General features: G+C 45.4%; 2 protein-coding genes across 3 annotated transcripts in view; both read left to right on the top strand.

The window, feature by feature from the left end:
• The first annotated feature begins 6,973 nt into the window (after window positions 1–6,973).
• entpd2.S (ectonucleoside triphosphate diphosphohydrolase 2 S homeolog) lies at window positions 6,974–15,675 on the top strand. 2 transcript variants are annotated; one of them, XM_018232532.2, is made up of 9 exons: window positions 6,974–7,380; window positions 9,850–9,967; window positions 10,327–10,477; window positions 11,559–11,718; window positions 12,419–12,646; window positions 13,233–13,502; window positions 14,116–14,235; window positions 14,325–14,459; window positions 14,827–15,675. In XM_018232532.2, exons 1-9 carry the CDS (start codon window positions 6,982–6,984, stop codon window positions 15,028–15,030), a joined length of 1,785 nt encoding a protein of 594 aa, XP_018088021.2. In that variant the 5' UTR covers window positions 6,974–6,981; the 3' UTR covers window positions 15,031–15,675. The 2 variants fall into 2 exon arrangements, with proteins under 2 accessions (XP_018088021.2, XP_018088024.2); XM_018232535.2 differs by lacking the exon at window positions 13,233–13,502.
• A 4,765-nt stretch (window positions 15,676–20,440) lies between these two features.
• The window catches only part of npdc1.1.S (neural proliferation, differentiation and control, 1, gene 1 S homeolog), a gene marked incomplete at its 5' end in the record, with an annotated part of 35,312 nt that continues 30,350 nt past the window's right edge, over window positions 20,441–25,402 (top strand). The window contains one exon of the mRNA XM_018233704.2: window positions 20,441–20,684. Coding sequence (XP_018089193.1) covers window positions 20,441–20,684 — 244 coding nt within the window. The remainder of the gene's footprint in view (window positions 20,685–25,402) is intronic.

Below are 25,402 nucleotides of genomic sequence, written 5' to 3'. Positions count from 1 at the left end.
AAGGCCACCAAGGCCCGGGCCTATAACGGCAGGATTTTAGATTTTGCTGCCCAAGCATACCCACATTGGTTCAGAAACACTGGAAATACAATCGTTTTTTAAATTTCCCATGCACCAATCCGAATTGCTCCAGTCCTGATTATGAAAATTTGAGAGAATAGAAGGGAGGTGACGGGGCCTAGGGGCGACAGCTATGTATATCCTGCCCTGTATATGGGAAGGAAAATATCACCGCTGATATTAAAGTGCTGGCACATTTAAGGCAATCTTGTAGTTTCTCAGACACATGTTCATGATGGCCGCACCCCTAGTGACCCTTTCCAAGAGGTCTAAGGAACATCTGCCTCCAGGTGCAGCCAGATCTCAGCAAAGAAGGGCTGCGGCCAAAAACACACACAGTGTTGGAGCGCTCCCTTTCTGCTTTCTCTAGCTAGTGGAAAAATCCCTTTTCCATGACATATCCATGAACAATAACTGGATGGGGGGGGATAGAGAAGGGACCACTTTGTTTGCATACCATTGGCCACAGCCACATAAGAGACTATGACACAGTCTTGTGTCCTCCACTTCTCCTTTCCCCATTCCTGTGCCCTTATTCTCATGTTATATATAAATATGGGCAGATATTGTTCAGGCATCAACTCTGTTATTATTATGTTTATTGATAAAGGGTTGATCTTCTCCTGCGATGGCTGATGCATCTCCTCACTGCTCTTTGCTGCATAATTGTAATAGACAAAGAATTCCTGGAGGATGCTAGGCTTTAGGAATGGTTGTGGATACTCCGGAAGTCTGGATAATGACCTCAGCTAATAAAGCAATAAAGATTCCCAGTAGATTTCACAATGAGGAAGAGTTGTCCAGAGCATGCCATTAATGCATATTGCAAGGAATAGGGTTTCCCTGCAATCCCATTGTGATGAAAGGTTGTCCACTCTGAGCAGTCACATGCCCATGGCTGTATATAAGTGTACCTGCCTATATATTGGGCAGATGACTTTCTCTGGCCCCAGATGATTATTTCTGAAGGACTCTGATGTAAGTTGCTACTTGCCCTTTAAATTGATGCTGTGATGCAGTTTCTCTAATAGAGTTTGGCCTGAAGTGAACACCCCCCCCCCTCATACCCACAACATTCAAATTTGGCAGTATTAGGACAGTATCCCCTCTGATATCTCTTGGACTGCAGACGTTTGGCCAGAACCCATGTTGGAAGAATTGGTTGGGAGGTGTACCATTTGGGGGCTCTTAGACATATTTAATTTACCATCCAGCTTGGCTCACCCTCAATCTCAACCCCCACCCCCTCTGCTCAATGAGCTTGTAATGAACTAGTCTAGTCTAGTCCAAACCTGAGGCAGATATACATGGGCTTCCTGGGGCAGCACCTTCAAGCATCCACCCCCACCAGGGGAAGGAACCAGACTTAAGGAGAAGGAGATACAGCAAGATATCAAAAACCCATTGCAAAGGGGCCCCAAGAGACTTAAAATGTTATGGGACTTGTAAGGGAGTTGGTGGGGTTTGGACAGATTGTATAATTGGCCAGTATCTACTTGTTGTCAGGGTTGGGCCCTGCTAACTTAATAGTATGGGGCCCTGATGATGGTCATGGGTTTAGGGCAGTTAGCACCAGTCATGATGGGTATCACTGAGCACCCAAAAAGATGGCGTTCATCATTTCGCTTCCATCCAGTTTAGGGACAGCTATGGGCTCCAACGATGCGTGAAACACAGCTTTACCGCGCTGCCGTGTAGTGACCAAACAAGTCCTTCAGGAGAAACAAGCCCTAAGAACCACCCCAAGCAGAAACAGGGCCCTTCAGATGGCGCAAGAGTGCTTTCCAGGAACCTGATCCATATTTCACCTGGTGGGAGGACAGCGGGGTACTATTCATAAAATACAATTCCGAGATACACTTAAGTTTTCTAGTTGTGTTGATTGGGGAGTTGTCACATTTGTTTGTTAGTTGTGTATTATCCCCTGTCCTGTGCAGTTTGTTTTTGATGCCCAAGTATGTGATTGTTGGAGTGTCATTCCAGTAACTGCTGTGTCCAACCTTCATCTGCTCGAATGGGGGGGGTTATTGTCTTGTTTATTTGCCCTTTCCAAGGGGGGGTCCAACTATTTGGTTACTTGAGATGAGAACAGGGTCGCAGATATGAGACACACTGACACCAGGAATCCCTGTATCGTTTGTTGTATTAGTTTGTGTGTGATTACACATACACCCAGTTGTGGTTCAGTGCTATGGAATATGTTGAATGATAATGACAAGGTTACAAATATCCTGTAGGGAAACAATTCAGGCTCGGCTCCAAGAATAATTAGGGCTAATTATTGTTTATCCCGAATCTCACCCCAACTGACCTGGAAGAGGGGCCGGTATGTGGATCTAGGAGAGCCAGTAGCATTCTCTCCCAATATGACCCCAACTGACATTGGTACTGCCTCTGCCCCCACTGTTACTGATGAACTAATCAAAAGACTCTACTATAAATATGGGTACCACCTCGCATGCCTGTAAGCAGCTCTGTAGGTGCCACACATTGGCACTGGGGGTTTCACTGATTATCACCCATTTACTGTAATGAATCATCTCTAAACCACATTTTCCTCCAGTTTCATCTGTGACATCTTATTTCAGTCTCTCTCTCTTCTCAGAAACAAACTGCTTTTCATAAGAAAGGTAAAACTTCCCCTTTCACAAGGGAAACAATATTACAGTTCCCTCCTCCCACATGTACAAATATACAGAGAAGGAATGTCCTCGGCACACAATAAGTTATACCCTCATACTGTACTGTCTAAGGGAATCAATATGGCACCTCCCTCCTCCCATATGTATAAATACTAATATACAGAGAAGGAATGTTCTGGGCACACAATAAGATATACCCTCATACTGTACTGTCTAAGGGAATCAATATGGCACCTTCCTCCTCCGATATGTATAAATACAAATATACAGAGAAGGAATGTTCTGGGCACACAATTAGCTATACCCTCATACTGTACTGTCTAAGGGAATTCATATGGCAGTGCCTTCCCATATGAATGAATACAAAGAGCAGATGCTCTTGCGCCTGAAATTATATTTGAACTGCAGGATTCCCTAGGGAAATAGAGGGATAGAAAAGAAAGTCAGTGGATAATGATATTAATGGATCAGTGTGTATAGAGAGGGAGAGGCTGGAGATTGTAGGCAGACTGATTTCTGAGTGAACATTAATGGACTTTACTCAGTTCCAGGCCTCACTATTATACTACAGACCTGCCATAACAGGTGCATGGGAGAGAAACTCCAACTTTGGACTCCATGATGTTTTGTCTTTCTTGTAGAAGCCCGGGGTCCCCTTTTGCAGATACTGGGGAACTACAAGTCTCAGCACTATTTTGTAGTTCAGCAAAAGCTGTGGGGATGGCTGCTGATGTATTGAGATCCCAGGCACTATATTATGCCACAAGTATATATATATATAACAGTCCACGAAAAAAGACAGCACTCACGATAAATAGTATAAATTGCCTGGGTGTAGTATCCAAATTTTTCGATATACAACCAACAGAAAAGATCCGCACTCACAGGTCTTAGGTAAAAAATAAAAAAGTTTTATTGCAAAGATGTAAGCCTAAAGTTTCGGCCTCCTCCAAGGCCTTTCTCAAAGTGACAAATTGTTTGTGAGAATGCCCTAAATACAAGAGTTGGCGGGAAACTATAACTATCTATATATATATACCTAACAAGGATTCTCATGTCATTCATGTCAAGGCGACAGGCTGGCCGAAATGATGCAGGCTCTGGGCACTGGGCCCAAGAGATAAAGGACAGGGAACCCTCCTGTATTCAGGTTGGGTTAGAGGGGGGTTAGTGAGTACCAGTTCTACTGAGTGATAGAGTCAGACAGAGAGGTACAAGAAGAAGAGAATGGAGAAGAGACTGTTTGTGACGCTTTAGATTAAGAGACAGACACAAACAGATATAGAACCAGTGCAAACAGAAGGGCCATTGAGTTCTAGAGCTGGGTTCAAACAAAAAACCTCATTCTAGTTAGACCTAGTGTGTGCCAGTTCTAAACCAAGTAAAGTACCAGCCTATACAATTTCTAGACCTAGTGAGGGGATACAATTCCAATTGTAGCAGTTCCACACCTACTGGAAGGCAAAGTTTCTGTTCTAGACCAACACAGGCTAAACAATTGCGCCAGTTGTGAGACAAGAAGCCAGACAGTTCTGGACCCAGCAGGAGACAAAGGGCCTAGGTTAACCAGTTCTAGATCTGGCTATGGCAGTTTTAGACCTATTGGGAACAAAAACCCACATGTTGCAATTATACCTAGAAGGAGGCAATGCAACAGTTCCAGACCTTGTAAAGGCCATTGCTGGGCCTAATAAGTGACAAAAAGACAAAATATAGCAGTTTTAGACCTAATTCGAGACAGACTGTGTCAGTTCTAGTGCTAGTTCTAGAGCCTGTAAGGAGCCTTGATAGACCCAGAGCATGGCAAAAAGCCAGTAGCAGTTCTAGACCTCGTTTGTGTGAGACAGAGAACTAAATTGAGGCAGCTCTAAACCTAAAAAGAGAGGTGGGGCCCATGCCAGTTCTAGACAGACCATCAATATAATAATAATTATAATAGTAAAGTGGACCTGTCACCCCATCATAAAAAGCTGTATAAGAAAAGTCATTTTCAAATTAATTTTCAAATTCTTTTTTGTATTAAAGCATTCATAGTTGTTGTAAATGCATTTTAATCTCAGCTGTCAATCAAATAGTGCCTGCCCCTCCTCTATGCCTTAGGCATAGAGGCGGAGCAGGCAATTACTTTCACTTTCCATTTCGCACTTACTAGATATCACTGCAATCCCCACATTCCCCCTCTCTCTTTAACATTTAATTGTGTAGCCAGTGCATGGGAATGGACATCATCTCCCCCATTCTGGTGCACAAACAAGATTTTGAGATTTTGAGCAAGGCTTAAATTATTAACAGTGTCCACAAAATGGCGCTTGCCTGCTTGCTATAATTATGAATTCCCAGACCAAACAAAACAAGATTCAGATAATTTATATAGTAATTAAAGTTTATTTTGCTTGACATTTAATAAAATAGTATTTGGAATTTTTTTGGGCGACAGGTCCCCTCTAATTTGGAGAGAGAAAGAACAGATGAATGATGTAAAAAGAAAGAAGGTGTGTATCACATGTATTTAAAGCAAGAAAGAAAAGGAAGAATAGGAGAAAAGCCCAGGATCCTAACTCCTCCCCCTTTAGCTCCCAGGTACATGAATAGGTGGAACTTTCAGCACCGTTATGCTCTCATACCACAAGGTGGTGCGGAAGCCATTTTGTGCTTTAAGTTCCAGTGTAAGAGTGTGAGAGGGCACTAGTATGACTTTCCTTTTGTAGGGACCCCTCTATCCATTTAGGGGTTACCTGCAAAAGGGTAGTGAGTGTGCAGTTTGGGAACCCATTTTGGCCCTGGATTGTCTCCCGGTTTTCCTGGCTGTGTGTATTGTGTTATGTTTCAGCTGGCAAGTTGTGCTGTGGCTTAGGGTTACCACCTGGCCTGTATTTTACCTGGCCTGTATTTTACTGGACAATGATGAACTTTTAGTGTTTTTCTTAGTCTCCCTGATACAGGTATGGAAAACCGAACCTGGTTAGGGTGAGAAGGGCTAAAAGGAGTCAAAAAGCCCTTCACTAGCATTTTACATGCAAAGTGAAGCCTTCTGAAATCAGAAGGTATTTACTTGTCTCATGCTGTACACACACAGCACTGGGTATGGTATGGGATCCTTTATCTGGAAACCTGTTATCTAGAATGCTCCTAATTATGGGCCGTCTCCCACAGAGAATTCTTTTATTTCCTCTGTAATAATAAAACCTTGTTCATGAACACTGCAGAAATACATAGTGGAAGCAAAACAATCCTATTGGGTTTTACCAGTTAAATGAATGGACTTAAGCAGGTCCGGACTGAGAATTAAAATAGGCCCTGGCATTTCAGGTACACAGAGGCCCCCACCAGCCCCCACCAGCCCACTAAATACTGACTTTCTATGGGACCTTACAGCAGCCCCTCTGCCATTTGCCAGAACCCACAGATTGCCAGTCCGGGCCTGGACTTAAGGTATGGTGATCTCTTATCTGGAAACCTCAGGTCCTGAGCATTCTGGATAACAGATTCTAAACCTGTGCTAGATCCCAGATCCCAGAAGCGCATTAGTAGTGCAGCTTCCCTTTCGCCAGGAGATGAATGATGAGTGTTCCAGCCTGTTGTAAATCAACCCCTCCTACTGGTGAAGAGGAGAAACCAAAGTGCTGCCCCTTTCCTACTGGCTCTGGGAGGGGCAAACAGTGTTTTTGGTTGAAAAGGGGATAACACACTAAATAACCCTGTAGGTTGGGGGAGCTGACAATGAGAAAGACTTGGACCCCCAAAAGACAATACTTTATGCCAGATGTTTCCAGCCTAAAGTGCAAGGTTCCCATAACCTCTGTATGTAAATATTTACTATTAACTGCCCCCCCCCCGTATTCTGTTGTTGTTTTTGCCTAACATGCAGGAGAGCAAATGCTTTGTGGGGGGTGTCAAGGCTGCTGATCGCTGACTAAGAATGTGAGTTTGTGCTTGGGGAGGGTCTCCAGAAAAGAATACTGTAGTGAATATGAATGCAAGAGAATTCTCTATTTATAGGGTCCAGACCTCTACAACAAATGGTAAATGAAAAGCCAGAACATCCTGGAACTGAAAATGTGTGTGTGAGCTGCCATGCAGCCTGCTCAGTAGAAAATGGACATTTGAATTCCTCCCCATGATGTCCCTTTTCTTAGCTATTAATGGCATCAGGCACACATTTCCCTCTCATGTGTCTCATTAATTCCATAACAAAAGCACTCCAGGGGTGCGGAGGGGGGGTGTCTATATATACAGTAGATACAGTAAAGGTGCTCAAATGAGCAGGTTCATCATCGAAATGACCACATTGGGGGCCAAACAATCAGATGCAATCCTTAATCCAACAGGAATATCATTAATAGCTACAATGTTACATAAAAACTTGCCCTTTAAACTGAGTTACAATGTTGCTATGAAAAGAATCTGCTTTGTTACTGTGTATCGCTATGACATACACCAGCCCTATGCACCTTCACAGCCAATGAGAAGTCAGGCAGGGCCCCTGTGTCCCCACCCCTCTGTGCTCCTTGTAAGAAGAGCTGGAGCCCTTGCAGCCCTCAGAGGCACTCAGAAGCTCAACATGGCCAACAAGTTCCTAGTCGTGTGCCTGCCCATCCTCATCTGCCTGGTGGGGCTCATTGGGATCCTGTTGGTGTCCCTTCCGGCCAGAGATGTGGGGGAGAAAACAAAGTTTAAGGTAAGTAAATAGGGGCAGAGTGCAGGGGAAACAGGCATGTAGCACATTGCTGGACCCAAATATTCACTATTCTATTGAATGAAAAGTTTCTTGGCCACTCGCTGACAATCACGCTGACAGTGACTGCAGCTTCTTTTTTTGCAATGAGTTCTGCCTTCTGCTACCCCCTCTTATCTCATATCAGTCCTTTAATGTTTAAATATTCATCTCTGCAGTGCTGAAGCTACAGAGGACTTATGCTCAGACCGCAAGCAAAGAGTTAATGCAGCCACAGTATAAAATGTGCATGAGAAGTTCCATCCCTCTTGTTACACCGGAGGTGAAGGTGGTTAAAGTGATTTTACTGCAATAATACAGTAAAGAAATGTTTCTCTCTGGAGTGGGCAGTATTAACCCCTGCATTGCAAGCAGTGACAGCACCCAGGACTGCAGTGGGATCATAGCACAGAAGCCCCTATAGTAACAGTGGGCTAATAGCACAGAAGCCCCTATAGTAGCAGTGGGCTAATAGCACAGCAGCCCCTATAGTAGCAGTGGATAATAGCACAGCAGCCCCTATAGCAGCAGTGGGATAATAGCACAGCAGCTCCTATAGTAGCATTTGACTCATAGAACACCAGCCCCTATAGTAGCAGTGGGCTAATAGCACAACAGTCCCTATAGTAGCTGTGGGCTAATAGCAGAGCAGCCCCAATAGTAGCAGTTGGCTCATAGCACAGCAGCCCCTTTAGTAGCAGTGGGATCATAGCACAGCAGCTCCTATAGTAGCAGCGGACTCATAGCAGAGCAGCCCCTATAGTAGCAGTGGGCTCATAGCACAGCAGCCCCTATAGTAGCAGTGGGCTAATAGCACAGCAGCCCCTATAGTAGCAGTGGGCTAATAGCACAGCAGCCCCTATAGTAGCAGTGGGTTAATAGCACAGCAGCCCTTATAGTAGCAGTGGGCTCATAGCACAGCAGCCCCTATAGTAGCAGTGGGCTCATAGCACAGCAGCCCCTATAGTAGCAGTGGGCTCATAGCACAGCAGCCCTATAGTAGCAGTGGACTCATAGCACAGCAGCCCTATAGTAGCAGTGGACTCATAGCACAGCAGCCCCTATATTAGCAGTGGGCTCATAGCACAGCAGCCCCTATAGTAGCAGTGGGCTAACAGCACAGCAGCCCCTATAGTAGCAGTGGGCTAATAGCACAGCAGCCCCTATAGTAGTAGTGGGTTAATAGCACAGCAGCCCTTATAGTAGCAGTGGGCTCAAAGCACAGCAGCCCCTATAGTAGCAGTGGGCTAATAGCACAGCAGCTCCTATAGTAGCAGTGGACTCATAGCACAGCAGCCCCTATAGTAGCAGTGGGTTAATAGCACAGCAGCCCCTATATTAGCAGTGGGCTAATAGCACAGCAGCCCTATAGTAGCAGTGGACTCATAGCACAGCAGCCCCTATAGTAGCAGTAATTAATAGCACAGCAATCCTAGATACATCTAGGACTAGAACCCAACAGCTGCAGCAGAACTTCCATTCCCAGCCTCTCATCATCCCAGTTCAGTCGTTACTGGCACAGGGTGAACTGGTTTTGGTGCCAATCACTTCTCTGAGGATAGTTAAGCTTCACAATGATGTATCACCCACCTATGTGCCAGATTCACCATGAAATAGACGCAGGCAGTGTAATTATAATGTTGCCTTGGGGGGGCAGTGTTTGTCTGGCATGGACATCAAAGCTGTGCCACCCTCTGTTGGGGCACATGTAGCAGTTCTGGGGCCCAGGGCAAAACAGACTTTGTGTTTGTATGTAAGGAGTTGCCCTTTAAATATCTCTGGTTATATACAAATGTTAAGATTAACATGCCCTTTAATGTAATCAGCCCAAAGATAATGTGTGAGACCAAGATGAAACATGCGGGTTATTTATTCTAGCAGGGGAAATGACTCCTCTCGGGGGTGCAATACAGGCTCAATGTGTGAATTCTATAGGGTTGCCCCCCCCCAGTATGATGTATTCATCTTCCCTATTGTGCTCCGTTAACCAACATCGTAACTGTGTGATCACAAGTCGGAATCAGCAGTATCAATATCAGCTGGTGGCGTTGTTGCACTCTATAGATGAGCTCCAGTATCACTGAGCAAGCAATGAGTAAGGAGCCTGTTTGGTCGCTATGGGCAGGGGCATAACTATAGAGGAAGCAGACCCTGCGGCTGCAGGGGGGCCCAGGAGGTATAGGGGCACCATGAGGCCCTAATTCATATACAATTTCAATAAATATTGGTCAACCTCTAAACATTTTGGGGGCCTGAAAAATAATTTGCTGTGGGGCCCAGTAATATCTAGTTACGCCACTGGCTATGGGTTACAAGACTTGTGGGTGTTGCTTCCCCTAGTGTTTGTTGATGGTACTGCAGTTGTAAGAGAACAAGAGACCCCTGTAGGCAATTTCGAGCTGGTTCTGATTCTCTCCTCTCTGTCCCTGGCAGTATGGAGTCGTGCTGGACGCGGGTTCCTCACACACAGCCCTGTTTGTGTACAAATGGCCGGCGGATAAAGAGAACGACACGGGCATTGTGACTGAGCACAGCATGTGTGATGTGCAGGGTAAGTACAAATGAGCAGTCAGGCAGCTCAGTCTAGATTCAGGGCCCTCGCAAGCAGATCCGGACTTAGAATTAAAATAGACCCTGGCATTTCAGGTACACAGAGGCCCAAACAGCCCACATAGAGGCCCTAACAGCCCCCACCAGCCCACTAAATACTGACTTTCCATTGGACCTTATAGCAGCCCCTCTGGCATTTGCCAGAACCCACAGATTGCCAGTCCAGGCCTGCTGGGGGTACAGTATTTTGTCAATATAATATAATGTGCTTGAAGGTGCCTACAAGGTATTCCAAGCAGCCATGCTGCGCAGGAGGAATGTAGCAGCTGATGCACTTGCAAGTGACCTCTCCTCCCGCAGGTCCTGGGATCTCAAGCTACTGGCAGGACCCCCCCAAAGCTGGAAAGAGCCTGGAGGAATGTTTGAACCAAGCAGTGAGGGACATTCCAGCTGAGAGGCACGTCATGACTCCCATCTACCTGGGAGCCACAGCCGGCATGAGACTGCTCAAGTAAGAGTAACCCCTATACCAGGGGAGCAGGGGGGAACGTCCTTTTGCCTATGCATTTAGCCATTGCAACCTTGTGTCAGTTTACTGACACTTCTCCTTTAAGAGCTATATGGTGTGTGGTTAAGAAGGGTTTAATGTGACCTGAGTGCTGGAGGGCCTTTGGATGTGATGCCAGTCTGTGTAATGGGGAGCAATCAGATCTGCCAATCAGCTGTCACCTTCCTGCGACTGAACCCTGTGACCCTTTGTTAGGGAGATGCACTTTGTTGCTGGGGCATTGTGGGAAAGGCTCCCGCCCCGGGCAGGTGGGTGCATGGGAAAATATTTAACTAAAATCCACCACCTGCACACGAAAGGGTTGTTTTTCAGATTTTATCCTACAGAAGTTAATCCTCCCTGGTTGACTTCAAGGTCAACACATGAATGTTTTTCAGTAAGTACACTTGTAATAGGGGTAAGTCCATTAGGCCTGATCTCTTCCTCATTGTTAGACCAAAACCACCCCCCTGAGAAAGTGAATCCAATCTCCCCCCAGTACTTACTCAGCTACCTAGCTTTTACTCTATATTCCCTGCTGTTGGGCTGCTCTCTTTCAAATGGTCAACCAGTAACCTTGCCCTGGGTACGTGAATCCAATCGACCCCCCCCCCCGTACTTACCCAGTTAGAGAGCTTTGTATTTCCTGCTCCTGGACTGCTCTCTTTCCCATGGTCAGACAGAACCAGAACCTCCACCTGGGTAAGTGAATCCAATCCCCCTTAGTACTTACCCAGGTACAGAGCTCTGATTCTCTGTACTTCCTGCTCCTGGGCTGCTCTCTTTCCCATGGTCGGTACTGGTGGGAGATTGATGGGGAGGAGAGCACTACTGGGGATACCTGGTACTCAATGGAAATAACAGGACCCTCAGATACAGAACTTTGTGTCTTGAGGCAAAATGACCACTGGGACATTAAGGGGATTTTGTTGTCCAGATTCTTTGAATTGTGTCATTAAAGGGACAGTGTATATATGAGGGATAGTTCCCCTTGTAAAGGCTGTTGGAATCTCCGCCCTCTGAACCTGTGTTCCCCTTCCTGCAGTTGGACCGACCAAGCTTCTTCTGACAAAGTCCTGGATGCGGTCAGTGCCACCATTAAATCTTATCCCTTCAACTTCCGAGGGGCCAAAATCCTATCGGGGCAAGATGAAGGGGTATTTGGCTGGGTCACAGCGAACTACCTGCTGGAGAAGTTCATCAAGGTACATTCCCCCTTTTTTTATCCCGTGGGAACATTAGCCACTGGTGCCCAGAGCCAGGAGGGGCCCTATGGATACAAAGCAATTGAAAGGATGCCACCCCATTCTATTGGCAAAACTGGCAGGCTGCTCGCTCCCCTGTGCCAAGCAATAAGTGCAGAACAAAGCCGGGCACGCCCAAGCAGCACAATGCCCCTTTCCTGTATAGAATTGTCCCTGTTATTCCCCCATTGATACAGTGCCTCCTGTCTATCTACTACCCATTGTGCCCACCTTAGTGTCCTGGGCGTGTACCATGGGGCATTGTGGGAATCTTATGGAATCTTTGGCAAAGTTCTCTCCTCTGTGATGTTTGATCCCACCCCGGTCTGGAAGCTGCTTCCACTTTATTTACTGACCCTGTGCCAAAGAGCAAACAATTATTTATACCTATGGCATGTGCTCCCTGCTATTGGATCTACTGTTAATGCACTGCTGGCTCTGACTCCTGAAACAATGTAGCAGTTTCCAAGACTCTGGAGGAGATCTGGCTTCAGCTACACTGTTGCAGGCAGGGATAAATAAACGCTTACTAGGCAAAAAAGTGTTTGGGGTGGAGTTTAAATGTAGCAATTTATAAACCAGTTGGTTTGGATCTTGTTCTCCAGACCCACAATCCTTTGCAGTGTGACCCAGAATGCTTTGTTGTGCTTCCCCCCTGCAGTATAGTTGGATAGGACAGTGGTTTCAGCCCCGTAAAGGGACATTGGGAGCCATGGATTTGGGCGGAGCTTCTACCCAGATCACCTTTGAAACCACTGATAAAATTGAGAATTTTGAGGACGAGGTGAATCTGCGGCTCTACGGGCAGTCGTACCGGGTCTATACCCACAGCTTCCTCTGCTATGGGCGCGACCAGGTGCTCATGAGAATCTATTCCAAAGTAATCAAGGTAAGAGATCCCTGTCCTTTCTTTTCTCTTGTTAAGCTACAACTCCCAGCACCTTACTGCAGGCTTTAGCTGCCTGTAGGTACAGGAAGTGTTGGCATCTAACTATAAAGATTTATAACAGAGCGTCTGCAGCAGTCCTGCCCTGCTTTATGGTAGCTGAGATTCTAGCTATCTGTATAACAGAGCCAGGCCCGGACTGGCAATCTGTGGGTTCTGGCAAATGCCAGAGGGGCTGCTATAAGGTGCAATAGAAAGTCAGTATTTAGTGGGCTGGTGGTGGCTGTTTGGGCCTATGTGTGGGCTGATTGGGCCTCTGTGTACCTGAAATGCCAGGGCCTATTTTAATTCTCAGTCCAGGCCTGACAGAGCATTCTGTCCCAGTGACTGCACAGATCCTATCTGATGCTCATTGGAGGCAGCAGTACTGCCCTGCTTTATGGCAGCTGAGATTCTAGCAAGTGTATCTGTAAAACAGAGCATTCTGTCCCAGTGACTGCACAGATCCTATCTGATGCCCATTGGAAGCAGCAGTACTGCCCTGCTTTATGGCTGATAAATGAATTCTGATTATTCCATTTCTGTACAGTCACAGGGATACAAAGCAGCCATGAATAATCCGTGTTGGCCAACTGGCTACACCGAGAAAATCCTGCTGTCCAGTGTTTACGACTCGCCTTGCACAGCCAATGAGAGGCCCAGTCAGTATGACCCAGCAGCGCAGGTTAACATGACGGGCACAGGGAATGGCGCCGAGTGCAGAAAACATGTGGAATCCATATTCCAATTCTCCAGCTGCAGCTTCTCTTCCTGCTCCTTCGACAATGTTTTCCAGCCTAAAGTCACTGGGAATTTCATTGTAAGTAGCAGAACTCACTCCGGCTGAAACAGCCAATAGCCTCTAGGTGATAGGGGATGCTGGGAGTAGTAGTCCAACCAAACACAGAGAGAACTAAGACCTATTAGGGCAGGTACTTCCGTTAACAATCTGCTTTAATCTTTTCTCTGCCAAATCCAACTCAGCTCTCTATGAATGTGCACCAGTGCCCCCTTGTGGCTAAATAATATAACACATGTGGGAGCTATAGCTGCTAGATCATTGTATCATGTAAGCCAGGGGTCCCCAACCTTTATTAACCGTGAGCCACATTCAAAAGTAAAAAGAATTGGGGAGCAACAAAAGCATGGAAAAAGTCCCGTGGGATGCCAAATAAGGTCTGTGATTGGCTATTTCATAGCCCTATGTGGACTGGCAGCCGGCATGAGGTTCTACTGGGCACTATACTTAGTTTTTATACAATTAAAACTTGCCTCTAAGCCTGGAATTCAAAAATAAGCATCTGCTTTAAAGCCACTGAGAGCAACATCCAAGGGGTTGGAGAGCAACATGTTGCTCACGAGCTACTGGTTGGGGATCACTGATGTAAGCATTGGTTAATCACCTTCTGTTGTATTTTATATATAAATATCAGGCCTTTTCGGCATTCTTTTACACTGTGGACTTCATGAGGACGGTGATGAAGTTGCCGGTGAATAGCATCACTGATCTGGACACCGCAACCAACACCATCTGCAATTCCACTTGGGATGAGGTGAGGGTTGTGGGCGACTGAGACCTGATATGCCCATTTCTGGATATTGGGCACCTATTGATTCAGTGTTAATCTTGTCTTTCCCCCAGCTCATGGCTAAGGCCCCCACCCTGCAGAAGCTGCTGAATAGTTATTGCCCCACGGCCAATTTTGTCTACGAGATCATCAGCCGAGGCTACAAATTCACTGAGGATTCCTTCCCCAACATCTCCTTCCAGAAGAAGGTTTGTCCTCTCCTTGGGTAGAACATTAATGCCATAGGTCCAACCTGATCCAAAGAGCCACACCCTTGCTCCCATCCATTCTCCACTAATCCCAGCCCCTCTATTTGTACTGCCAGTCAGAATTACAGATCAGTGGCCCTAAGCAATGCATAAAGGGGCCCACCGTTTCACCCAGTTTTTAACATTCCCTATTCCTAAAGCAACGATATGTGGCCTTTATACAGTATATGCATACAGGTAATTTATTGGTAGAACCTGAATGAATAATTGAACAGTATGGGGGGGGAGTATGGGGGGGGGCTACAGCAGAGTAAAGTGAACCATATAATATGGGGGGGCACTGGGTGACTGTACTTATGTTTTGCAGGCTGGCGACACGTCCATCGGTTGGGCACTTGGTTACATGCTGAACCTCACTAACATGATCCCGGCTGAGCAGCCCTCCATCTTGAAAGGCATTGAGTACAACTCCTGGGTGGGGGTTATCTTCCTCTTTCTCCTGGTCATCCTGCTCTCCTTGGGGCTCCTCTGTACCTTCATCCGGTTCAAGAAGGCTGGACAATCCCTTTGATTGAGGCCAACAATGGAGAATCTTATTCTTAGGCCTCCGCGGCCAGTTTTAGGAAGGTGGAGGGATCTAGTGAAATGTAACCTACAACGTCTCAGGGAAAATATGTTTCTTTTTGGGAGAAGTGACCTCAGCTTCTAAATTGTGGCTTCTTTTAGCCGTACAGGGTCTCATTTTTACTTTTTTTTTTTCCTCTTGTTTTGGGGGGATTTGTTTTTATTTCCTCTCCCTGCCCCTTTGGGTGCACAAACCTGTGTATTTCACTTGTATTCCATTACAAAACATCAGGGGTTTTAGCTGCAGCTTATCTATAGTTTGTGGCCATGTCCTACTGTGTCCATAGAAGAGATACTTTGCCACCAGCAGGTGAACAATGGTATTGCAAGTCCCATTCTAGACTAACTAGTCCACTCTACAATATATTCAGCTTCGGGAGCCACTCACCTGGGAAGCACTCCATATCCATGAGATCCATACTCCGTAAGATGAAACATTCCTTGAAATCATAACTGGATATTTATTTCATAGGTCCAATATGTTTGCTTAGTAGGGATCTTGGCCCCAAGCTGTAGCTAAATCTCAACTGAACACAATGATTAGGAGGCCAAGAGGGTGGGAGTTGCAATATAAAACTGGCTCCATAGAAAACACTGTTCCGGGCAGGACCGCCATCAGAAATCGCAGGGCCCTGTACGACAAAATTTCCCGGGCTGCGCCCACCGCAAGCCCCGCCTACAGGTCCCCCCTCCCCACCACACAGTAAAAAAACAAAAAAAATATTGGTGGCTAGGGTTCCCACATGTTAATAAAAAAATAAAAAGATATTGGTGGTCAGGGCCCCCCATAAAAAAAACAGTTGTGGCCAGGGCCCTCTATCAAAAAATATTGGTGGCTAGGACCCCACATGAGAAAAAAAAATTGGTGGCCAGGCCCCCCCCCACATTATAAGAAAATTGGTGGCCAGGGCCCCTTAAACGTCCATGCCTTCTCAAAGTCAGCAGTTCTCAGAAAGATTGGGGCCCGGCTGATCAAGTAAGTCTGGCATGGCCGGGCCCCCCTTACCCTTGGGGCCCCCTACAACTCTCCCCCCTGTCCCCCCCTGATGGCTGCCCTGGTTCCGGGTACTTGATAAGAACAGCTGCTATGGCAATGCTGGTGGTTACTGGATTTTGAAGAAAAGAATACACTGTTACACTGGTTCTACAGCAGCCGGCCGGGTGGGGGGGTTTACAGGGCATCACTTGCCTTATTACACACAGGCAACTTTTTAATCTCCCCAGGGAAGGCACCCACCATTGTCTTTCTATAAAGGTGCAGTACTCACTTTGTGCCAGTAGGTGCGCTTATATTCTACAATGAGAAACCCTACCTAGGGCTGAAGCAGGTGCAACAAAGCAATGCACAATAAAGAGTGACAGCTTGTGCCATAGCCATGTCCTTCAAGACCAGAAGATGTCCATGTTGGCATGACCCAGCCAAAAACACTCGCACTGAACATTTGTTTACAAGGATGAAGGAAACCAGTGCATTTGCTGTGAAATCAAGTGTTTTTTTATCATGAAAAAAAGAAAAACTTAAATAAAATTAAATGTATTCAGCCAGTGCCAATGTCTGGTTCCCTTTCTGCTACAACTTCCATTAGACAGTACAGTATGAGGGTATAGCTTATTGTGTGCCCAGAGCATTCCTTCTCTGTATATTTGTATTTATACATATGGGAGGAAGGAGGTGCCATATTGATTCCCTTAGATAGTACAGTATGAGGGTATAGCTTATTGTGTGCCCAGAGCATTCCTTCTCTGTATATTTGTATTTATACATATGGGAGGAGGTGCCATATTGATTCCCTTAGACAGTACAGTATGAGGGTATAGTTTATTGTGTGCCCAGAAAATTCCTTCTCTGTATATTTGTATTTATACATACGGGAGGAGGGAGGTGCCATATTGATTCCCTTAGACAGTACAGTATGAGGGTATAGTTTATTGTGTGCCCAGAAAATTCCTTCTCTGTATATTTGTATTTATATATATGGGAGGAGGGAGGTGCCATATTGATTCCCTTAGAGAGTACAGTATGAGGGTATAGTTTATTGTGTGCCCAGAACATTCCTTCTCTGTATATTTGTATTTATACATACGGGAGGAGGGAGGTGCCATATTGATTCCCTTAGACAGTACAGTATGAGGGTATAGTTTATTGTGTGCCCAGAACATTCCTTCTCTAAATATTTGTATTTCTACATATGGGAGGAGTGACTATGAAGATTTTCATTCATCCAGGTCATGGTATATCTAGTATAGGTAAATCTAAAAACAACTGGACTTGCTGAGTAATCAATGAAGACGTTTCACTACTCATCCGAGCAGCTTCTTCAGTTCAACTGACTGGTGTGGGAAATTCTCGGCATATAAACTCTTCTACTAATCCAATCACAATGGCCCATTGTAACTCTTCAAAGAGGTAACATCTGAAGAAACTCACAGGGGTGTAGATTCTGTGTAGTTACTGTGATAGGATTATCCAATGTGTCATGCAACTCCTAGAAACGGGTGTTACTTGAATGGACGTGTGAAGTGTTCTGAAACCGCCGGGGTACAGATGTTAGAACAGCATTGTATGTAGCAGACAGGTGGTCTCAAAGGCCCCGTCTCTGTTCAGGGATGGTTTCTCCACCTTGACATGAATGAATTGCCTCTTTCATGCCTCGTTCAAACCAGCGCTCTTCTTTATCCAAGATTTGGACCTTGCTATCTTCAAAGGAGTGTCCCTTGTCTTTAAATGTAGAAAGACAGCTGAGTTTTGCCATTAGAGTTCGCCCTCCTATGCTGAGCCATTCGCTTTGTGAGCAGTTGTTTTGTCTCCCCAATGTATAGATCTCTGCATTGCTCGCTACACTGGACTCCGTATACCACATTGCTTTGTTTTTCTTTAGGGGTTGGATCCTTTGGGTGTACCAGTTTTTGTCTCAATGTGTTGCTAGGTTTGAAAAACACAGGGACGTGGTGTTTGTTAAAAATCCTCCTGAGTTTCCTCCTGAGACACTCCAGCTACATATGGGGTAACTATGTTTCGCCTACTATGTGTCTCCGGGCGGTTACTTCTATTGGTGTTCCTGTTGGGCTTGGTTGCTGCTGTTTTGACAAAGGCCCAGTCTGGGTAGCCACACGCTTTCAAAGCATCTCGAAGATGTTTTTGCTCTTTGTCTTTGGACTCTGTATCAGTTGTCACAACTTCCGCCCTGTGGTGCAGAGTTCTAATGACCCCCAGTTTGTGTTCCAGCGGATGGTGGGAATCAAACAACAGATATTGATCCGTATGAGTGGGTTTCCTGTATACTTCCATCTTCAAGTTACCCCCCCCTCTTGGATACATATCAAACAGTCCAAAAAGGCAAGTTTGTTCTCGTGGACATCTTCCCTTGTGGACTTGATGTTATTGTCCACTGAGTTAATGTGTTCAGTAAAGGCCGCCACTTCATTGGATTTGATTTTAACCCAAGTGTCATCCACATACCTGAACCAGTGACTCGGTGTAGTTCCCTGGAAAGTAAGTAAGGCCCTCCTTTCCACTTCCTCCATGTACAGGTTTGCTACAATAGGAGAGACTGGAGAACCCATTGCACAGCCATGTTTCTGTCTATAAAAAAGGTTCTTGTACATGAAGTATGTGGTGTTAAGACACAAATCTAGCAACAAACATACTTGGTTGGGACTGAGCTTCGTTCTGCTGCTGAGGGTGTTATCTTGTTGCAGTCGATTTCTTACAGTCTCAATTGCCTCTGTAGTAGGTATTCATGTGAACAAAGAAGTGACCTCATATGATACCATTGTTTCTTCTGCCTCTAATGCAGTGGTCCCCAACCAGTAGCTCGTGAGCAACATGTTGCTCTCCAACCCCTTGGATGTTGCTCCCAGTGGCCTCACAGCAGATGCTTATATTTTAATACCAGGCTTGGAGGCAAGTTTTGGTTTCATAAAAACCAGGTGTACTGCCAAACAGAGTCTCAATGTAGGTTGACAAGCCACATAGGGGCTGCCAAATGACCAATCACAGCCCTTATTTGGCACCCCGAGAACATTATTCATGCTTGTGTTGCTCCCCAACTCCTTTTACTTCTGAATGTTGCTCACGGCTTCAAAAGGTTGGGGATCCCTGCATGTAACGCCGTGAATCTTAGTTACAAACTCTTTGGCATTCTGGATATGATGCATTGTATTGCCTACCAACGGGGCAAAGATGGGAGGAGGGAGGTGCCATATTGATTCCCTTAGACAGTACAGTATGAGGGTATAGCTTATTGTGTGCCCAGAGCATTCCTTCTCTGTATATTTGTATTTATACATATGGGAGGAGGTGCCATATTGATTCCCTTCGACAGTACAATATTAGGGTATAGCTTATTGTGAGCCCAGAACATTCCTTCTGTATTTTTGTATTCTTACATATGAGAGGAAGAAGGTGCTATATTGTTTCCCTTAAACAGTACAGTATGAGGGTATGTAGCTTATTGTGTGCCCAGAACATTCCCTTTCTGTATATTTGTATTTAAACATATGGGAGGAGATGCCATATTGATTCCCTTAGACAGTACAGTATGAGGGTATAGCTTATTGTGTATTGCAGTTGAGGCAGAAGAGTACATAGATTTAGGCAGGATTAGGTGTGCCAGGTAGTAAAGTAAAAATACCTTTACAGAGACTTTTCCTAAGACATTTCCCCCCCACGCAGCTCAGGAGTGTGATAATGTTGTTATAAATCATTGTGGGAGTTCCCTGGACTGGAGTGGACTGGGCAGGACTGGGAATATTGGGTTATAAGTGGAAGAATAAAAGAAATAGAGCATAGGAGTGAATTTAGAGAAGGTCCTGGTCCATAATAGAAAATAAAATGTAAATGGCTCCAGTTTCAGTCTCAGTACCCGAATTCTGCGCTACAGTAAGAATCTTCCAGCAGGGGGCGCTGCACAACAAGCCCAGTGAGGTACCTGATACAAGAAGAATTATGATACTTATTAATATGCAGCAGAAAAAAAATTGTCTCCCATTGAAGGGAAGGGGGGAGGGCAATGCGTCACCCCAACATTCTATTTGTGGGTGAAACTGTCAGACTCATGCGCAGAGAACAGAGAATAAAAGGGAATATCTGGGGTTCCTGCTTCTGTGCCACTCATTTCAGCTGTCTCTGCTGGTATGTCCCAGTACAGCGCCACGGAATATGTGGCTGCTCTAAATATACGTTACTAATAATATCAACAATACTACTAGTAATAATAACATGAATAATAATTAATAGTAGTAAATAAGTATAAACATACAGAGATTAAAGGAGGTCCCTTGCCCATAGAGCTTACAATCTACAGAAACTGGGAACTAACACAGCAAAACCAAAATGCCCCTAACCCCTCCCTTTCTTGGTGGGCGTGTCTCTGCTGTGCGCGCTCCAGTTGCGCGCGTGCCCCTCTCCCTGTGCCAGTGCGCGCTCCTCCTCCAGTGGTTGCGCTCTCCTTGCTCAGTGTCAGACATGCTGCAGTGTCTCCCCGTGTTTGCCTGAAGGGATGGGGGCTCCCCGAGTTGCAGGGGCCCGGATTGCAGCCCTACTGGGGCCCATCCTATGCTGCTCCCTACTGCTGTGCCGGGTGGCCCTTGGGGGCCCAGGTGAGTGATGCTCATGGGGAAAACAGGGAAGGGTGGGGGAAGGTGACAGTGTTTGTTCTAATCAGGTGTCAGTGGATCTCTCTCTCTATTCCTGTCTCTGTCTCTCCCCTTCTCTCTGTCTGCCAGGAGAGAGAGATGTCTATATATACATATATATAATGATGGTGTGTGTGTGTATGTATATATATATATATATATATATATATATATATATATATATATATATATATATATATTTATTTATTTATATTATTACTCCCTATAGAGAATGGGCTTCTCCCCCTTCCAGTTCTCCTTGTTCTATAACTCCCAGCACCCCACTCCAGTCAAAGCTGTCAATAGGTTGCTGGGAGTTGTATGTCAGCAGCACTCGTGGGACCCTTGGCTGATGTAGAGGGATTTTGTTACAGTAGTAACATTGTATATTTTTGCCCATTGTTCTGTAAGGAGCCTTTGTGTTCTAGGGCTGTTTTTAGTTGGGGCAATAAGGAAGGAAAGGATATCATGTTTTGGGGGTAGTTTGGTGCTCAAAGGCTTGCAATCTATCAGTGTTATGCTCTGAATGCTTGTGATAGGGGACATTGTGTCTCTCTGGAAATTTGGGGGAGGTACACGAGTCGGGTTATGGTGGGACAGGGTTATATGATGGGTGACGTAACTCTGGTTATGGGGGGTACATGAGTCGGAATATGGTGGGTCAGGTTTATATGATGGGTGACATTAAATCTCTGGGTATGGGGGAACATGAGTTGGAATATGGTGGGACAGGGTTATATGATGGGTGACATTAAATCTCTGGTTATGGGGGGTACATGAGTCGGAATATGGTGGGACAGGGTTATATGATGGATGACATTGTATCTCTGGGTATGGGGGAACATGAGTCGGAATATGGTGGGACAGGGTTATATGATGGGTGACATTATATCTCTGGGTATGGGGGGTTCATGAGTCGGAATGTGGTGGGACAGGGTTATATGATGGGTGACATTGTATCTCTGGGTATGGGGGGTACATGAGTCGAAATATGGTGGGACAGGGTTATATGATGGGTGACATTATATCTCTGGGGGGTACATGAGTCGGAATATGGTGGGACAGGGTTATATGATGGGTGACATGAGTCGGAATATGGTGGGACAGGGTTATATGATGGGTGACATGTTCTTGTCGAGAGAAATACATGAATTCTTGGTTGTATGGTGGGTGACATATTTCTAGGTTTAGGGGGAACACGAGGGTCCTATTGTGGAAGGGCATGAGTGACCCAGTTGTTGGCCCTGGGGCCCAGATGATTAGATGAGCCTGTGTTGCCCCATCAGTTGCAGATCAGACAGAGACCCTGTTGTTGGGCAACAAAAGTGCTGCTCATGACGTACTGGTGCTTCTGTCGCCGCTGCTTTACTAGAAGATGACAGTTAGTCACCTTGTTACACACGGTTCAGATCCCTCCTCTGCCAACAACAACCCCAGCACTTTAAGCCTCCATTAATTTGATTGTCTTTTCTTGTTCTTCTGTTCTCCTTTTCACTGATGTGTGTCCAAGCCACAAGTCTCATGCCGTGTGGCGGGGCAGCTGTTTCAGTGGGCTTTGGCTTGTGTTGCCTCAGTGGCCCTCATGTTACTAACTGTCATCTGCTAGTATAGACTCATTTGCTCATTATTGATGATTAGATTTTTACTGGATTTATTCTGTATCCATATAGTGCACAGCCACAAAGGGTTAACACTCCATTTGACACCCCTACCAACCAAATATGCCGTGACTTCACACAATTAAACAATGGCAGGAAAATGTCTGTGGCCAACAAACTCAGCTCCCCCATTCCCGCTGCGTTTTCATAAAGCGCAACTTTAACCAGTTCTTTATTTCAATGAAGGGGGAGTGGCCACCGGAGCTAATTGCATTTGCAGCGCTACTATCCACCAAGGCACAACCTCTAGTCATACTGATTGTGCACCATGGCGATGGTAACCAATAAGCAACAATTTGTTATGTCAGATCTAACATTAGAGTGTTTGCTTCCCCTTAAATATACCCCTCCCCCCATTTGTGGCAGATACTGCCTACTTTACTGTTGCACTGAATACAACGTATGGCTTTCTATGGCACAAGCTACACTGGGGAGTGGTGGACGTTCTCCTATGTGGCTTAGGGAAGCAAATGGATGTTGGTGGTACTTCCAGGTTTCCCTCATATCCATAAGTCAGGACAGACGCATCGGGCGGCAGTCGCAACTATTGGGCTGCGTTCACTTTTGTGACACTGCACTGTCGGTTGTGGTTGCAAATGAGCCCTTATCTTTGGGGGTCTTTGAATTGTGATAAAACTGGGATCAGAGGATCATTCTGTAAATCAAACTATATTTCCCAGCATCCCCTGACAGCCTGATTACATAAGGCAGGAAGTGAAAGGCGATCCATACAAAGCCAGGGAACTTGTTTATCCTGAACTGAAATGCCATTTCTTCATTGTATCCAGGAAAAGGATGCATTTCCTGCTGCAGGTGACCCCCCCCTTATTAAAGGGGATATAAACCCAAATATTAATTGTTGCCCAATATACATTGATTATACAGAGTTCTTTGCAAGTGGCATTGCTACTGACAGCAGCATCTCAGTTCCCTGGCTACAATGTAGCAGAAGCCAGTGGATTACCAGCACATCAATTCATGGCTTCACCAGCCGCCGATTCACGGCTCTATCAGTGCAGCAGTTTCACCTAAATGTAAATATTGTGGAAAGTAAAATAAGCAGAAAATTCTGAGGGTTGTGACAAGGTGGTTAATCCTCAGACTGGATTTTCGAGCTACGGAAGGAAAAACAAATCACCTTTAACCCTTTCTCTTCTTGGGACTTCATCTTAACAGAAGGTGTTTTTTGTGTCGCTTTGTATATTAGTAACAGAGTTGTTTCTTTGCTCCAAGAAGCGTCTCTACTTCTGGGATTATTTCTAGAAAGTGGGACATTTTTTTTTGTTCCATTTGCAATAGAGGGGGCGTGGCTTTATTGAGAAACATGATACAATATGGCCGAACGCCGCAGAACCGATTGCACACTGAGAAAACCCAAAGTTCATCTTTGAAGAAATTATTTTTTTAATGTGCATGGAAAAAGGTTTTCATGATATTCACTTATTGGATCGTTTTCAGCTTCGGTGGCAGTAGCCATTTCAGTATTGGAACCGTTCTGGTTCTTTCGTTCTATTGGAAACGGGTCAGGAATCGGGGGGGCGGGGACTGTTGATGCCTGTGTGACTCATTGCTGTTATCGGCTTGTAGCCCGTGGCTTAGTCAGAGCAGAGATAAGAGCCAGGTGCTCTGTGTGTTACTCTACTACCCCGCGTGACGCCATAGTCTTCTACTCCCCCAATTAGCTCTTAATTGGTAATTATATATATATATATATATATGCCTCTTTCCTCCCCACCAATGAATCACTCACTGCCCTTACCGTAAAGAACCCCTTTGTATGCTGATGGTGAGATCTCCTTTCCTCTCCCCACCAATAAATCCTTCGTTCTCCCCTCTTGGTAGGCAATCACATAACCTGACTGCCCTTACAGTAAAGAACCCCTTCCTATGCTGATGGTGAAATCTCCTTTCCTCCTCACCAATGAATCACTCATTCCCCCTCTCTTGGTAGGGAATCACATAACCTGACTGCCATTACAGTAAATAACCCCTTCCTATGCTAATGGTAAAATATCCTTTCCTCCCTACCAATTAATCACCCATTCCCCCTTCTTGGTAGGGAATCCCATAACCTGACTGCCTTTACAGTAAATAACCCCTTCCTATGCTGATGGTAAAATATCCTTTCCTCTCCCCACCAATGAATCACTCATTCCCCCTACTTGGTAGGGAATCCCATAACCTGACTGCCCTTACAGTAAAGAATCCCTTCCTATGCTGATGGTAAATCTCCTTTCCACCAATGCATCCCTCATTGATGTGCAAGTCCGTTACTATCCTGGAACACCTCTCTACAAGGTCTACCTTATACTAAAAATATATTTGTAAAGTTAACTTAACATTTTAAGGTCTGAACTATTTCTTTTAGTGGTATTTCAGGCCAGGCTTTTTTTTTTTGTATTAATACACATTCCACCTCACCCCTACTGGGATTCCTTCTGCTCCAAACCAGTCCGACTTGTTGGTCCTCCCTAAACAACAACAAGAGAAAGGGCATTTCTTTCTTTTATGGCTCTACTCTTTGCGTTGGTAACGCCACATCTCCAGGTACCAACCCTACGCACCCGGTTCCACTCACAACATTGCTGACATTCCTGTCCCCTGGGAGTGTTTACTAGATCATTTAGTGACCACTAAAGCACAGGTTACCTAAGGTTTAAGTCAGTCCGTTCTCCTGTAGGCCTGTGAATTCACTTGCTTTTACTACCTTGTTTAATAGTCAGAGCCAGTTTTGCAGAGGCTATAAACAGCCATAATGAATTTTTATATTGGGAAGTTGCTTAGAGTGACATTGTTGGGTGCCGTTCCCCTCTAAGTAGCTTCAATGGCAGTAGCCTGGAAATTGCGAGTGCAGTTGCTGGTCAGAGATTGTTGCTTGGAAACACGGCAGTCCCTAGGGCGTCAGTGGAATATTCAGTGTTTGTGATACAGTTTCCCAATGCAGTCACTCTGTTAACCAGTTCAGGCATACACAGAGGCAATATTGCCATTTAAAGGGGTATTGACATATAGTTGTGTAGTGTT

The sequence above is a fragment of the Xenopus laevis genome, chromosome 8S (genome assembly GCF_017654675.1).
Source record: "Xenopus laevis strain J_2021 chromosome 8S, Xenopus_laevis_v10.1, whole genome shotgun sequence".
NCBI classification, from domain to species: domain Eukaryota; kingdom Metazoa; phylum Chordata; class Amphibia; order Anura; family Pipidae; genus Xenopus; species Xenopus laevis.
The sequence above is the reverse complement of the archived record's forward strand: the minus strand, read 5'-3'. Positions and strand labels throughout refer to the sequence as shown.